This window comes from Papaver somniferum, chromosome 4 (genome assembly GCF_003573695.1).
Source record: "Papaver somniferum cultivar HN1 chromosome 4, ASM357369v1, whole genome shotgun sequence".
Taxonomy (NCBI): domain Eukaryota; kingdom Viridiplantae; phylum Streptophyta; class Magnoliopsida; order Ranunculales; family Papaveraceae; genus Papaver; species Papaver somniferum.
Genome location: NC_039361.1, coordinates 82,794,356 through 82,812,322, shown reverse-complemented (window position 1 = coordinate 82,812,322; position 17,967 = coordinate 82,794,356). Strand labels below are relative to the sequence as shown.

Here is a 17,967-nt window from a genome sequence, read left to right as displayed (position 1 = left end):
TTAGATGAAAAACCTGATTCAACCAAGCTAATATCTTTCAACCGTTAGATCGAACTTAGCTTGTTACACACAAATGAAATGTACCCTCATTCAGGTTTATGTAACCGTACCTAAACGTGTACACCAGGTTGGTTCACAAATAGTTAACCGAGGTTAGCCATATGATTACTCTCATATTAACCTTATTCATCTTAACCATAACTAGTTCAAATGACTCAAATGAAACTAGTTAAAGAGTTGTTCAATTGTTTAGAAAACACAATTGAAACCAAATCGGTTTGATCCACTTGAATCAATCATGGACATTGCATCCACGGTTTGCAAAGATTGCATTCCTTATGATTTAAATGTTTACGTCTATGAACTGACCGATTTGACAAAGTAACCAGCTTAAGTATGCGTACGGGTATGCATACATAAGCAATCGGATTTTGAGTTTGTTAAGTTTCCAAACTCAGCAGAAATTTTCGGTTCGAAAAATTCCACCAGTATGCATACGAGTACGCATACTTAAGGTGACTAGTTTAGGATTTTTTTAATTCCCAAACTCAGAATATATTTTCGGTTCGAAAACTTCCGCCAGTATGCGTACGGGTACGCATACTTATCTTGTCTTCTTCACCAATTTCGTATACACACATATGCATACTCTTGGTTCCCGGTTTATGGATTTACACACTAATATGCGAACACACTATATATGCTTATATCCAAAGATGGTTACATCATCAACTCTTTATTTCAATCATTGAAACATTCTTCTATAATGACAATAGCCGTTTTCACGCACTATTAGCATCAAAGCAATTTTCAAGATATTGAAATAATCATTATTGAAACATTCCAAGCCTACATCAAATGATTGTATCACACAAATCATGTAAGATGTTACTCGTCAATTTTCTCATGATATAAAATGAACTTGGTCGAAGCGAAAGCTTACCAACACATATTTCGAGAAACATGTAAGCGAGATATACTCAGCTCGAAATCTCAAATGTGTATAGAGAAAACTATATCGTAACACGACTTATATCTCGATATAGGAGATAATAGAAATAGACTTTCCAAGTGATAGACGAGTTCAAGTCTCCACATACCTTTTGTCGAAGAAGTTCCACAAGCTCCCCTTAGTATTTCTTCGTCTTCAAGAGATGAACGTCGAGAGATCTAAGCTCAACTACACTATCTATGTCCTAGTCCGAGACATCTATAAATAGGCTAGAAATCAAGACTCATAGTTTTGATCACTAACATTGACAAACATGCTTGAGATAGCAACGCATGCGAGTTCAACCGAGCAATGCTCTAACAATCTCCCACTTTGTCAACTTTATTGACAAAACTATCAATACATATGGATTACAAAAAAGATAAAAAAATGTAGCTTCTCATCTACATGCTTGATCTCCTTGGCATCTTCAACGCTACTCGAAATTTTCGTTACTTCCAAGTACTCCATGATCCTAAAGGTTGTAAGTTCAGCATCACAATTGTTGAATATCCGTAGATATAACAATGAGAAAACAAAATGCTCTCCGTGTCATAGTCAATGCTTACACTGCAGCAGTGTTTGCTGTGTCACCCAGCGGCTAGGAAACATTGTGATCTTCCCTCCCTTAATCTTGATTTAGTTAATTCAGTGGCTGGCCTTCCTTAGCGTCGCACGTCAGGGGTATTAATTCTGTTTCTTCATTGCAGATTAATGAATAGTCCAGCTAAGAATCCGACAATTAATTGCGCTCTCATCATCTTGCCATTAGTTTATTTCCTTTTAGTTTTTACCTTCCCTGTTGGCCTGTTCCATAACGTTTCAGAAACCCTAGGATGCCGTTGCATTCCCTCTTCAATAATAGATGGTATTCCCAATCCAATTGAATTTTTTGCGACTTTACAAATGCAAAACGCACATCCCAACATTAATTGGATTCTCTCTATAAAATGTCTAATCCCAATCGAGAACAGCATCCGTTCCACTTGAACATGTAAGTTCTGTTTCTTTTCCTTTGCTTTCAATTACATTTTCCGACCATTTGCTTTCCTTTTCATTCATGCAAATTTGATTACTTTTACATGTGCAATTGCTATAATAATGTTTTGCTAATGTTATATTCTGTCAGCATATTGGTAAACTGCCAGTGCCAACTTTGATTCATTTCTGAATCATCAATTAAGAGGATTTTGTCAATATATTTGTTAATTTTTTTTTCCATGTAACATGTTCGACAAAATGTCCAAACAATCAGGCTAGGTAGAATGGCAGATCAACTATTTAACGGCATGTTGGTTCTGTGTCACCTTTTACCAATATGGGTATATCGGATTTAACTTGAAAGTGTGTCCAACTTTTGGGTTTCTTCTTCTTATGCAGTTGCACCAAAGTAATTTTGGTTTTTATTGTTTTTGGTCTCATAGAGATTGGAACAGGGAGACTCAGACTACAATTTTAACGATTATGCTTATGATTATGCATTTGTTTTTCTATTCTATTGACTAGACCAGCCGTTCTTTGTTGCTTTTCAGGTTCCTGCTTAGCTTTGAGGTTGAATATAATACTAGGCGCCGCAATCAATGTTTCTCTTGATAGTGTGGTCCGTAAATTGGTCCGGCTCTCAGCATCTAAAGTCATCAGTAGGTAATAGGTAAATCTGCCCAGATTGATGCAAAATAGGCAGGGATGTCTGGGTTCTCACATATCCTGCTTCATGTTATGGATTTCCAAGTTCATATTTTGCTATTGTTATTAGGTCGTTTTTGTTGAGAGGTGCATACAATGACATGATACTCGATGGTGTACAACCATCAAGAGATTCATTACACTGAAAAGGGCGAGCTTGGTTGCAAGATGCTTTTATTTTAGAGATCAGAAGGAAGCAATCGGCTTAGTACCAGAAGGTAAGTATCATGAATGGTAATTGTTTTACTTTTATGTTTGAGATTAATAAGAAGTCAGGTTTCATCTTAGATAAGACACATTGGGTAATTCTCATTTCCCGAGATTCAGCTTTTGTTTGATATTTTTCGTTTATATCGAAATATATCATTTAGCTGAACGCTTGAACAACTGTGCTAAGGTTGTTCATGTAAATTCTTTGAGGTATATTAAAGTGAGGGCATTAGGGGAACCAGAACTCTATACTACTGTTAACTATTCAATGTGAAATATATAAATGCTGACCACTTTTACCACATTTCTTAAAAGTGACTTGAATCATTTGTCTATCTAAAAATGTAAGAAAATGCATAAAGGTAGAAATAAGGTTTACCCTAAATAAGAAATTGGCGAAAAGGAGGCTTAAAGGAACCCTCCTTGGTTAGCCGATTTCGCTTTACCCTTTGGGTAGTGAAATTGGGAAAAACCAAATGTGTGTTGTCAGAAACAGCAGTTCATTGTGAGTAGATGATCAGATGTTGCCAATGACTCTAATATTAACTAATAATGGTGGGAGGCCTAAAGATAGAGAGGACTTTAGTAATAAATCATAAATGTAATATGATCTATTCATAACAGTGCATTTAGACAATGCATATTTGATTCATGCTCAGCCAGTTTGTAATTTTATTCGATGTTTATATTCAGGTTCTATACTAAAGTCCTCTTAAGCTGTTGACAGGGCCGGAGTACGAACTCAGTTCCACAAATGCGATACCTCTCAGCGTCATAAGTATAAGACGGAATGTGAATACCGGCAGTAGAGCTACATGAGTATGAGAAAAAATGTAAGAAAATTTATAAATTTTAGGCTTCAATATGACCCATCTTGGAGGAGGCTTCTCATATTGACCCGTAAAGAGACCCCTGAAAAAAATGATTAAGATTGGAAGTGGGCTTAAGATAGAAGACTTGAGTATTGGTGTTAATCACAATGAAATTTGGGATGGGTGTTCAGATTTGTTTCTTACACCAAAAAGACAGTTATACTAACTCAATAATTGCATAGAAATAGAAATGGTACACCCGTGGGCTACCAAAATATACCCTATGCATCTTTCTACTATGATACCAATGGAATAGATGTTCTTCACTAAATTTTGCATTTCACTTAGCTGCATTTTTTAAGCATATATTCTTCGACTTTTATATTTATGATCCAATCTGAATCAGTCCTTATCATTCCCAGAGAGTGGCATATTTTTTACCCTGTTTTTTACCATGCTACATTCTCATTCGGTTCCAAGACTGCATGCTGCCAGCAAATTCAAGGAATTGCCTTAGGTTAACAGATCCGGATCAATTATTCATTCACATGTAAACTTACTGTGCATTTAAGTGCCTAGGCACACCAAAAGCTACGACGTGAAATGAATAATTTAGTTTTTTGGATAAACATCTTTGGTAGTGCAATAAATTGAATGCTTTCGGTTTCAAAACTAAGTGCATTTAACCCCAGACATTGCACGAGATAATTTTGTAACCCGTTATACGGGCGTCATGGTTTAGGCATTTTAATAGGACAAAAAAAGGGGACAATTAGACTTTGGGTCTCAACTTTGTGACCAACTTTGAGTTTGGGTCTTGTAAAAATTTTAATTAGAGTTTGGGTCTCAGGACCGTCATTGACCGTCTTGACAGTTAAGAAAATTATTATAATTAAAATTAATTTATATTTACTTAACGGCGTAAGTTGCCGTCAAACATGTGAAACACACGTGTTATTTAGTATCTCCTGAAACGCATCTGACGGTGCAGAATAGATGTACACCAACGGTCTGGATTATTCATCTGTTACCTGACTGTTGCACCCAACCTCAAACCTCTGCACAAACCAGGTTTCAACCATTTTTCACACATCAACTTTACACCTGCGGACAGATTTAAGCTCACAATTTCACACATCAACATATATGTCCACAAATATAAAATGAAGAACACATGAATACAAGAACCAGAGGTAAGTTGCATTCATAAACCAAGAGTTATCAGATTCAATAGTACCCAACTTGTTTGTCACTCCAACTTGTTCATATTCTCAAAAGAAAGATGACAATGTTTCGCCTTTATCCCATAGTAAGATGTCTGCAAAAGAAACTAACTTGTATGCTAAATAAAAGACTACGAAGAGCTTAAACAAGCCTGATGCATTTAGTTTTCATCATTGGACCACTGCTCTGGTGTGCCAAACCAGTCTATGAACCTCCTACTTCCCCTTCCATATGATAATGAAAATATACCTCCACCCCTTGTCACTAGGCCACCTCCTCCGCGACCCACTCTGCCACCCCCTCTGCCAGTATTGAATACCTAAAACATTGAGTAACAAGAAATTGTAAATTACAAAAAAAATGACAAGCAACAAGAAACTACAAGTTGTAAAGAATGACAAACGGGAATAAATTGAGCCTAAATGTTACCTGAGCTAGTGTTGGTTCTCTACGCAGTGTTGGCGGTTCAGCTTGTAATATACCAAAACCAACAATCTCGCCATGTCTTCTATGCACAAGCCTTACCCTTGCATTGGATCTAGATCCCCTTCCTCTTGGTCTACCACCTCTTGCATTGGTAGTAGCAACTCCTCTTCCAAAGGCAACAGTTGTAGATGCTTGAACTTGAACAACAGGTTCAACTGGTGCAGTAGAAACTCCTCTTCCGCCTCTGCTACCCCTACCACCTCTTCCTCTTTTTGCATGACCTTGTTCTGCTAGTGTAGTTGAAGTTGATGCAGTGACAACTGAAGAAGGTGCAACAGTAGTTGATGTTGGAGCTGATGTTGTTGCACCACCTCTCCTCTTTCTGGTACCACCACCTCGAGCTGATGTCGTAGTTGAATTTGATGCAAAATTTGATGCAGTAGCTGGTGTTGGTGGAGGTGGCCTAAATGCTGGATTGGGCCTCACATGAGGACCTGTGAAGGTGGCTGGAGCTGCAAAAACAATTCCAGCACAAGGCATTTTGATCATAAGCCAAATTCAAAGTAATTCAGAGCATACACAGTCAATGTCCACAGATATATATTACCTTGATGTTGGTCCTCAGCAGCAGCCCCTTTACAAGTTACCCTATTATGACCATAGACATAACATTTCCCGCACATATATTTCCTATTATTCTCACCCTCATCTCTGTCCCTTCTTCTTTGACTTCTAGGTCTACCTGGTGGCCTAGAGCATTTAGGAGGTTTCACGTCCATGGGATTCTGTATAAAAATGAATAAGATATGTATAAGAGATATATATAAGAGATGTCATATTAAAAAACAACATTGTTTAAGATTGTTACCACTGCCCATAAAGCTTTATCCAATAGAGGTTCAATAGAAGGAGCATATAGTTTTCTGTAGGTGTCAACAGACATGTATTCATGGACGTACCTGCAAACATAAATTCAGTTGACTTAAGTAATTAGTATTCAAACAGTTGAGAGTTAAAAGCAAAATAGCTCAATTCAGTGATTTCAGTAATTCAGTTTGTCACTTACTTGTCATGGTTCTTTGTTCTATGATATAAACTTGCACATATGCCATGTACACATGGTACTCCACATACTTGCCATGCATTGCAGGTGCAAGTGTGCTCCTCCAGGTTCACCACCCAAGATATGTCCTTTTTTGTATCAGAGACCGACCAAAGATGCTTAGTTGACGGTTGTTTAGTGAACTCGTGGCTGAAGTACAAATGCTTCTATACGATATCTGTCACTCTAGGGACCACACCACCATCAGGCATTTTCTCACCCACTTGTTCTCTATCAAAGAATATTCGCATCATAAGTAAATGAAATTTTTGCACCAACTTACATACAGGCATCTTCCTGTAATCCAGAATCCATGAGTTGAAGGCTTCGCAGAAGTTAGACGTAACATGCTCACACTTTGATGACCTATCAAAATAACATCTTGCCCATGTCTCAACTGGTTCTCTGTCAAACCACTCTGGTGCAGAAGGCTTTGCCTCTTTAAGTCTGTCCATCCAAATTTTATGACCTACTTCAGAGAATGACCTTGCTGTTCTCCATACAATAAACTCTAGGTTCTTACCAGGATGTGATTTCTTAAAATTCTTGTAAAGATGTCTAAAACAGTACCTATGACTGTGATTTACATCACTAAAATTTCTTGAAACACCTTCAATCAGCCCCTTTTGTCTATCACTAATGAAAGTCAAGAGCCATTGGATGTTGCTTTAACTCTTCAGCCATTATACTCAGAAAATCTATCCAACTTTCTTTACACTCTGACTGACAAATGTATATCGCAATGGGAAATAAACCATTGTTGCCATCAAGAGATGTGATTGCCAACAATACACCACCATATTTACCATTTAGATGACATCCATCTAGTCCTAGTATAGGTATATTTTTCAAAAACCCATCTAAAGACACCCTGTATGAAATACATAATGACACAAATCTCCCGGTTACAGGGTCTGTTTTCAATTTAACTATGTTCCTGCTATTCTCTCTCTTAATTTGATCACATAGAGCATGAAGTAAAGAATAACCTTCTTCGTAACTACCCATAATTTTCTCATTACACAAATGGAAAGCATGCCATGCAGTAAAATAAGAAATATCAACTTTATGATTTTTCTTCACCTCAGTTATAAAGTCCCTGGGCTTGTAGTTAGGATGGGCCTTGTAGCATTCCAACATCACCTTGGCCACCCATCTTGCATTGGCTAATGGATGATTGAGCCCATGTATAGACTCACAGGTGTGAATGAAATGACCTGAAATTTTGAACACCACAAAGTCAATCTCAAAAGTAGGACCATCTCTACAAGTCAATACATGATACTCATGAAATTCAAAAACAACAAGATAACATGAAATAAAGAAGTATGTCAAGCTTATAAATGTAAAATAGAAGCAAATTTGAGTTACTAACCTGCTTTGCATTCAAATGTTTGCCCATCAGGTAGTACAGAGCAGTAAATCTTCCATTCACAAGTTTCATCCTTGCATCTGTATGATTGAATCTTTTCCTTGTTCTTTTTTTGTACCATACAATAATTCATGTCAAGTGCTAGATCCTTCAAATAATCCCTGCAATGTTGTTTGCTCAACCATTGCTGCCCAACAAATAGCTTCTCCACAAATTCTTGCTTTTCAGATAACTTGAAGTCGCCATCAATCTTCTGTGTATCTTCAACGAACTCCTTGAATTCAAGGGTTGAATTTAACGTTTCTTGAATTTTACCAGTGAGATCAATCTCTTCATCATCATTTATCTCTGGTTCATGTAAGAGTTCCACATCTTCACTATCGTAGTCTTCATCAGGTATATCTTGTTCCTCTATATTGACTGTCTCACTAGTATTGTATGTACTAGAAAATAGTTCATCATCATCAACCTGTGAAAAAACTTCATTACTTTGCAATGGGTCTAGAACACCAGATGCTTGACTTCCAGTTGTGCTTGACTCAACTTGACAGCTGCCTTGTGTTGCAGTTTTATTGGGGTACAAAATAGGAAGGAAGTCCAAGTCCTCTTCTGGTCTATAGTCAGGCATTTTCTCCAAATTAGGATGCTCGGCTCTTTTATATTTTCCAACAAGATATCCACCTCTAGTGGGATAATATCTAAACAAGTCATCCATGGTACCTGCATTTTAATACCCACACATACTTGCATTAGTTACCCAACAATGACTCAACAACACACAATAACTACAACCACAATTTTTTTTTCTTTCTACCGTGAAGTCAATTTTCAGTAATTGATAAACAACCACAGTACAACAACACAGGAAAAAATCCTTTTCCTTTCTTTACAGTTCACAGAAATTATTAAAGGCAAAACAAGGACCACAATAAAACTCTTCCATCAGTGAATTAACTATTCCATGTACCCTTTCTTTATTTAAACATCACTCGACAAAAGCAGAAAAATAATCAAAAGGAAAATCTAAAGAAATACTTGAACAGAACAAAACCCTAAAAGACAAAGTGAAAAACAAAATTCATCGTTTAAATTAGTATTCCTATCCTAAAATTCATAGACATCAATCAGAACAACCCAGAAAAAAACCCAAATCAATGGGTCTACAAAACCCCAAAAATGAAACTTTTTAACTTACCTCAAATCAGATTAATCAAACAATGAATCAACTGTAGAAATCTTGTACAACGACAATAATAAGACCACACTCAACTCAAATCAGGCTTGAACCGTCGATTCTCTTCAGAAAAATGTCCGTGTTGAGCGTGTTGAGCGTAGCAAAAAAACCCTAGAAAAATGGTAAGTTTTACTATTCTCTTCGATATATAGTTAGGTCTTTTTTTTTTTATCTTGAACCGTCGATTCTTGGGCAGTTCTCCTCCACACACGTGTAAACGGTAGGTATAGTTAGTAAATAAAAAGAAACGTTAGATTTAGTTGGTCTTTTCCTCTTTTAACCAGTTTCATAACTGTCAACGCGGTCAATGACAGTCCTGAGACCCAAACTCTAATTAAAATTTTCACAGGACCCAAAGTCAAAGCTGGTCACAAAGTTGAGACCCAAAATCTAAATATCCCCAAAAAAAGTCATTACATGATCATTCAAGGTGTCCCTTATAAAAAAAATATTGGAAATGACAAATTAACCCTCATAATTGATAACCTAGTTTAGTGATGATAATCAAGTTTAGTGTTAATGATTAATTTCACTTATATTAACTGAAAATGAAAACCAAAATCAAATATTTAGAGTTGAAAAAAAAAGTTTAGAGGAGAAGGTCAATCTCAATTAATTGAAGAAATTAACCAATAAAATGAAGAACCAGGACCTGAAAATGACCGGGTATACTTCTAAATTAGTCCCAACTAGCTTTTTGTTGTTCGAAGTTATCTAAAGTACGTAAAAAATTCAATTTTTTTTACATTTTTAATGCTAATTACGGTTGTAATTTTGCTCATAATCAACCGTAAATCGAAGTTACGGTTCGTAAAAGATGAACTACCAACCGTAACTGGTTAAATTAGAAGAAAACCCAATCGTAAAACCAGTTAAGGTTGGTAACTAAATGCTCGATACCAACCGTAACTGAGTTACGGTTGGTAACCAAATGCTCGATACCAACCGTAACTGAGTTACGGTTCGTAAACTAAAATGGTTACCAACCGTAACTGAAGAAAATTCTCAGATATAAGAACATACGGTTGGTAATTGAACTATTACCAACCGTAACAACATCAAAATATCCAGTTACTGTTCGTAATTGAGTTAAAATCAACCGTAACTCACATAAACCCAGAAATTTCAATTTCAATTTTCATCTAAAACCCTAATTTTTGATAGAAATTAAACTTAAATCGAACAAAATAAACCAAATCGTAACTGGGTTTTCAAAACATACCTCATGTAAGTCATTACACTACACTTGGTTAATTTTCGAATCGTCGATTAATGGAAGACGATGAAATTTTGAGTTTTAATGGAGGTTACGGTTGATGGGAGGAGGAGAAGAGAAGAAGAAAGAAAACAAATTTTCGATTTAGCTTTGATTTAGGCTAAAAATGAGGAGGATAATCTAGTTAATTTACACCCCCTATAAGATATCCCCTAACCAACTAGAGAGACATTACTATCATACTGTCGCCCCTCTAATAAACCATGCCACCCCTATAACATGTTACATCATGTTAGTGACCAATTAATTGGCGCCGTCCAGCAACGTCATCAGGTGATGGCCATTCACAACATTGCAATATGACTGTATTCCCGAAACTACGCATCTCCGGTACTGACTTGGGTATCTGGAAGAAGAGAAGAAGTGATCTGTCGATCATATATACTAGACTAAATTATTAGATCCATTTATTCAGATTGCTACCTCAATATCTCATGGATAAGATGGGGGTGCAATTAAGGGAAGAACTAAACGAAGGAAACTACAGCGTATAAAACGAGACATAAGGAATGGGTTTTGGACTGGGTATTTTTTGGTGTAAAAATATGGTAGATATATACATTTTGTTTTTTACTTTTGTACCAACACACTTCTCAACGATCGATACCTCTGCAATATCCCAATCAGAGTACAATATGGTAGCAATTACACTCTCCTTGAACCTGGATTAGGCCCTTGCGAAATGCCCATGCCGTTTTGGTATCCATTATCGAATTTCCCTGTTAATGGATGGCAGAGTAGAAAAAGAAAACAATTTTAGGTATCCATTATCAGAATCAAGTTCTATTGTGTTTGCTATTTCAGGTATTCATTTCAAATACAAAGAGAAAAAAAATTACGAAATTCATATCAATAAATTAATTTGTGCTTAGAGAACATATAGCACCCTAGCTTAGCATAGTGTGAAATATCCCGTGTCATTGATCACGGTCATTCCCTAGTATCATTATACAACATCAAAGTTCAATTGTATCACAACTTTGACAACAATACTATGGTGATATGTATCACTCTCCTTTAGTCAATACATATCTCAACATGAAAATCACTCCCGCTTACATAATGATCCGTAAACCATATGTATTTGTAGTGTGAACTACACACCCTTTTTGTCAAAAAAATTGGCCAAGGTACGAAAATTAGTGGGATCCTAATGAAATTTTCACGGAGATACTTCATGACCAAAAGGTGTATTAACATACCAACAAATTTAGATGCAATCATAAAGACGAAGCTAAATGCATTCATCAAGGAGTTAATAAAGATACAAGATAACCCCTAAAAATTCCACAGCCGCACTCCCCACAAAGATTTGGCAATTAAGCACAAGTTCAAAATGAACTATCCGCCATAAAATGTCATCCCCGAAGGAACAATAAAGGCGACCTTACTTTCACAAGAAAAGAAGGATTTCTTTTGGACAAACAAATCACATGAAAAACATGAATTTGAATAAAAAAATATTCAATTGAAATAAACACAAGAGAACCCATGGTTAATTCAATCGAGAAATACAACTAAACTAATCATAAGAAATCCCATGATTAATATAATTGAAATACACAACCAAATTAATCACAAAGTGATCAATTCAATTGATCATGCTCGACATAAGAGAACTTACGGAGCAACAACTAAAATAACCAAAAGAGAATGACTAATTTAGTTGGTTATGCTCGACATAGGGAACCTTAGGGAGCAACAACTAAGTTAATCATAAGAGAATGATCAACTCAGTCGGTTGTGCTCAACATAAGAAACCTTATGGAACAATCACAGTATATGCACAAAAATGTGGATCGGAGATCGACCAAATACTGCGGAATAGACAAGTATTCATCCTATTTTTCATCACTATTTGCACAATGACATACAACATGCTTCATCCTTGTAAACAAAAGTTTTATCCTTCCTTTCATCAAAAAATGACATAAAATGATTTAACTTTTGTAATGCCAAAAGTTCATTCTATCTTCCATCAATACATTCATATCGACATAATAGAGATAACTTTTGAACAAGTATGGGACAGTTACAGGTTCACGGACGTAAACAACATATCCCATAACAATTTGCAATATATAAAATCATAAAGATTAAAAATTGCAAAAATCATCTTCCAAAAAAACTTAGAATTTAAATAAATAAATCTAAAAACATGAAGATGAAAAATCGTTGGACCTAGCCATGTGTACTCACAATAATGGCTATTCCAAACCCTAGTTATTCTTCTAAAAACATAAAAAGAAGATTTACTAGACATTGTAGAGCTTTCTCAGGGCATCTACAGAGAATTCCTTCTCATTGTTGAAAAACATATTGATGATGGGATCATTCAACTCCTCCAAATCTTCAGAAATATCAGTTAGCTCACTAAGTTCTCTTTTCAGTTCACGCAGAGTGTTCTTTGTTAGAGACAACATTTGTTCATAGTGAGAGATATCTCTCAGAGAAGAAATGATTCGAGATTTTAAACCATTTCTTTTCCTGATGAAATCCTCCACCATAGCCCTAAAGTTATTATCAAAATGACAAACATGCAATAGGCATTTAGAGGAAGAACCTGGATCATCAGTCGTGTTTTTCGCCTTCCTTTTTCGTGAAGAAGCAATTCCTTCACACAGATACACATTAACTGCTTCTACGTACAACATCTCTTTTCATGGTACCTCTAGTTATAGGAGCCATGCGACTGTATCTTTAGAAAAGAAGGTAAAGAATAGTGATGTTCACAAATGAACATAAATAGACTTCAGGATTGCAAAACCCTAAAGGACCTTGAAAAAAAAAGTCTCCACGTTTCATGATCCATTATCAATCTTAACAGTAAAATATTTACTTGCTCAATATGAAACAGAAAAATCAACAAAAGATTTACAAGACTTGAATCAACCTTGAAGTAATCCTTATTTTTCAAGTCCAAAATAAGGATACGATTTATTACTATGGTTTAGATAGTAATAGAGTGAACAGAGTGTTCACATCTTGTGTCACCGGGTGACATTTCAAGGTTTTTTGAGTATACGGACTTACCTCATTTGTCTCTGATTCTTTTGGATTTCTTCTTGTACCTATACGTCTCTGACTGTTTCTCTATAGTCAGATTCATCGTTTGCATGTCATATTGACGTTTGGTAATTCTTTTACAGTTCCTCTTGAATCTCCAACACTTATTCTGGACATGGCTTGTACTTCCACAAAAAGAGTAGAGCAAAGAGAATTTGTTTTGTGTATTTGAAACCTGTTTATCACAACGCTTAGGTTTGACTATTCCAAAGCTGGTTGGAATAATCGAGTTTGTTGTGCTTACAGCCTAAACCTTGTGTGTTTCCGAAAGCCTTTTGACCAAATAACATTGCTAAATTTTTGTCTGAGCTTCCTGACAACCTTTGCAGGTCACACTTGAGAGAATTGATCTCTTTTTCGTTTAGTAATAGGGTTCTGGTGAATTCGTCATTAAGACAGTCATTCTCATAAGATTTCACCTGTAGTGATGACTCAAGTTTATTCAACAATTCTTTTAGTTGAATATTTTCCTGGTGAATTTCTTCAATCTTATCCAGGAATTCTAGGATCTCAGTCTCAGATTCGCATTCCAAACTGGAGTTTGAATCACAAGAAACTTCTGCCGAAAAGGCTGAACTTTCCGTACACACTGCAGTAGTATGTAGCTCATTGTAACACTGAGATTTTTCTTGACTTAAATCATCAGAAGCAATAGAGAGAGAAGACAATCTCTCGCATCTTTTGCTTTTCATTACCAAATCCTTGATCTTTTATGTTATCAGTGATTTATTAAAATCAACATGACTAGAACAACATTCATCAGTCCATGACAAATTAGAGGCTTTGCTTGGAACGATTACAACATTGAATGCAGAAGTTCTAACTGCACGCTGATCAAGATCAGGTAATTTAATCTTTCCCACAAGATTACTTCTCGAAACAATATCAAGGTTATTTCCCTCAACGATGGCATGCTTCTTAGAATCGTATCTAGATGGCAGCGATCTGAGAATTTTCATCACAATGTCCTTTTCAGAAATAGTCTTACCCAATGAAAAAGATGCATTAACAATTTCAGACACTTTGTGATTAAACTCATTAAATGAATCTTCATCTTCCATACGAAGGTTAGCCCAATCGGAATTAAGGTTTTGAAGCCTGGCTTCCTTCTCACTGGTATTTCCTTCGAATACGGTTTCTAAGATATCCCACGCATCTTTAGACCGAGTGCACGTAGTCACATGGTGATGAAGATCTGGGTAATAGCATGTATGATGGCATCCAAATCGTCGGAGTTTTGCTTTGCAGCAAGTATCTCGGCAGCATTGTATTCACCAATGTTCTTTGGAACGGTTGCATTCCCTACTGCCACAACGGGAGCATCGTAGTCATTAACTACATAAACCCATAATGGAAAATCATGCGCTTGAAGAAAGGCACGCATAGCAATTTTTCACCACAAGTAATTAGAGCCATCGAAGACTGGTGGTACATTTATAGAGATAACACATTTCTCCATATCAGATCGCTACAAACACAGACTTGTAAGGTCTTTAACGTGTTTTCCTGCTCTGATACCAATCGAAAATGCGGGGGTCTAACAACCACACCCAACAATTCGTTTGGCAATCTGAAGGAATTACTCCAATACACTTTCTAAAGAATCAACTAGACAGTTAGACTCAATCTAGAATAAAGTATATCAAAGAGTTAAATATCTATAACTCTTAATTCAATCCGCAATCACCAAATAGAAATCTGCGAGCCCGATTGAATAAGAGGAGTAACTTGAACGGTACCAAAGACCAATGTTCAAGTGTCAATCAATATAAACCAACAACCCAAGATTGGGTATTCTAACTGATTGATCTTAACGCACAACCTGTGATATTTCAATTATATAACAAAATATAACGCGAAAAAGAAATAACACAGGCACCAGAATTTTTTTAACGAGTAAACCGCAAATGCAGAAAAATCTCGGGACCTAGTCCAGATTGAACACCATACTGTATTAAGACGTTACAGACACTAGCCTACTACCAATTAACTTCAGACTGGACTGTAGTTGAACCCTAATCAATTTCACACTGATTCAAGGTACAGTTGCGCTCTTTACGTCTCTGATCCCAGCAGGATACTACGCACTTGATTCCCTTAGCTGATCTCACCCACGACCAAGAGTTGCTATGAGCCAAAGTCGAAGACTTGATAGACAAATCTGTCTCCCACAGAAAAGTCTATAGGATTGAATAAATCTGTCTCCCACAGAAATACCCAAGAGTTTTTGTTCCGTCTTTTGATAAATCAAGGTGAACAGAAACCAATTGGTAAACGGGCTTATATTCCCGAAGAACAGACTAGTATTATCAATCACCTCACAATAAACTTAATCGACTAGCGAAACAAGTTATTGTGGAATCACAAACGATGAGACGAAGTTTGTTTGTGATTACTTTTCCATCTTGCCTATCGGAGATATAAAATCTCGAGCCAATTATTTCAAGTGCACTCAAAGTGATAGAAACATCAAGATCGGATCACGCAACTACAAAGATAATAGTTGGATTTGGCTTTACAATCTTAATGAAGTCTTCAAGTCGTTAACCTACAGGGTCTCGAGAAGAAACCTAAGGTTAAAGGAGAATTGACTCTAGTTACACAACTAGTAACACACAGGAGGTGTGGGGATTAGTTTTCCCAGTTGCTAAAGTTCTGCTTTATATAGTTTTCAAATCAAGGTTTGCAATCCAAGTTACCTTGGTAACAAAGCATTCAATATTCACCGTTAGATGGAAAACCTGATTCAACTAAGCTAATATCTTTCAACCGTTGGACCGAACTTAGCTTATTACACACAAATGAAATGTACCCTCATTTAGGTTTATGTTACCGTACCTAAACGTGTACACCAGGTTGGTTCACAAATAGTTAACTGAGGTTAGCCATATGATTACTCTCATATCAACCTTATTCATCTTAACCATACTAGTTCAAATGACTCAAATGAAACTAGTTAAAGAGTTGTTCAATTGTTTAGAAAACACAATTGAAACCAAATCGGTTTGATCCACTTGAATTAATCATGGACATTACATCCACAGTTTGCAAAGATTGCATTCCTTATGATTTAAATGTTTAAGTCTATGAACTGACCAATTTGACAAAGTAACCAGCTTAAGTATGCGTACGGGTATGCGTACATAAGCAACCAGATTTTGAGTTTGTTAAGTTTCCGAACTCAGCAGAAATTTTCGGTTCGAAAAATTCCGCCAGTATGCGTACGAGTACGCATACTCAAGGTGACTAGTTTAGGAGTTTGTAATTCCCAAACTCAGCAGATATTTTCGGTTCAAAAACTTCCGCCAGTATGCGTTCGGGTACGCATACTTATCTTGTCTCCTTCACTAATTTCGTGTACACACATATGCATACTCTTGGTTCTCGGTTTATGGATTTGTACACTAATGTGCAAACACACTATATATGCTTATATCCAAAGATGGTTACATCATCAAATCCTTATTTCAGTCATTGAAACATTCTTCTATAATGACAATATCCGTTTTCACACACTATTAACATCAAAACAATTTTCAAGATATTGAAATAATCATTACCGAAACATTCCAAGCCTACATCAAATGATTGTATCACGCAAACCATGTAAGATGTTACTCGACAATTTTCTCATGATATAAGATGAACTTGTTCGAAGCGAAAGCTTACCAACACATATTTCGAGAAATATGTAAGCGAGATATACTCAGATCGAAATCTCAAATGTGTATAGAGAAAACTATATCGTAACACGACTTATGTCTCAATATAGGAGATAGTATAAATAGACTTTCCAAGTGACAGATGAGTTCAAGTCTCCACATACCTTTTGTCGAAGAAGTTACACAAGCTCCCCTTAGTAGTTCTTCGTCTTCAAGAGATGAACTTCGAGAGATCTAAGCTCAACTACACTATCTATGTCCTAGTCCGAGACATCTATAAATAAGCTAGAAATCATGACTTATAGTTTTGATCACTAACATCGACAAACATGCTTGATATAGCAACGCATGCGAGTTCGACCGAGCAATGCTCTAACAAGTTGTTTATCTCAAACTCGCGCACATGGAAATAAGTTCCAAAGATTATGATAAATGTCTTAGTATTACCTCCAAGGATAACTCCTTTGCTGATTCTTCCAGATCTCGAGGTAAGAATTTTTTGCTATCAGATATTGATAACATTCCCTCTGATGTGACATTTAATACTATGTCTGAAGCTGAAATGCAACTCACCATAACTCTAAAAAAATCTGGTGAGATTATTGATTCTCAAGGAGCTAAGATAAAGTCTCTTGAATAAAATCATGATCAGCTCATTGATGAGCTTGAGAAGTCTCTTGGTCGAGAACGGGAACTCTATAGCATCATTGATCCTTCTCTAACAATATCGAAAAACTTGTTCAAGAAACTACTCTACAACGTGAAAAGATTAGTACTCTTGAGGATATTGTTAAAGAAGATTCAATTAGAGAAAAACGTTTGATTGAGACTCACTCATCAGATCTAAACAACCTTCGTGTTGAAAAGAGAGAAACTGGAAGCATCTCTTCTTCTAGCCCAGGAAAA

General features: G+C 36.2%; 1 protein-coding gene and 1 long non-coding RNA gene across 4 annotated transcripts; one reads left to right on the top strand and one right to left on the bottom strand.

Annotated features, from left to right (window-relative positions):
* Positions 1 to 1,567: 1,567 nt before the first annotated feature.
* Positions 1,568 to 3,889, top strand: LOC113274037. 3 transcript variants are annotated; one of them, XR_003322721.1, is made up of 4 exons: positions 1,568 to 1,985; positions 2,524 to 2,642; positions 2,748 to 2,895; positions 3,615 to 3,889. It is a non-coding gene; the product is annotated as an uncharacterized LOC113274037 (long non-coding RNA). The 3 variants fall into 3 exon arrangements; XR_003322723.1 differs by having other exon boundaries at positions 3,581 to 3,889; XR_003322722.1 differs by having other exon boundaries at positions 1,569 to 1,985; positions 2,524 to 2,635.
* Positions 3,890 to 3,961: 72 nt separating this feature from the next.
* On the bottom strand, positions 3,962 to 8,534 carry LOC113274035. Its single transcript, XM_026523576.1, has 2 exons — positions 7,827 to 8,534; positions 3,962 to 4,803 (listed from the first exon to the last, which is right to left on the bottom strand). Exons 1-2 carry the CDS (start codon positions 8,449 to 8,451, stop codon positions 4,727 to 4,729), a joined length of 702 nt encoding a protein of 233 aa, XP_026379361.1. The 5' UTR covers positions 8,452 to 8,534; the 3' UTR covers positions 3,962 to 4,726.
* Between the last annotated feature and the right edge of the window lie 9,433 nt (positions 8,535 to 17,967).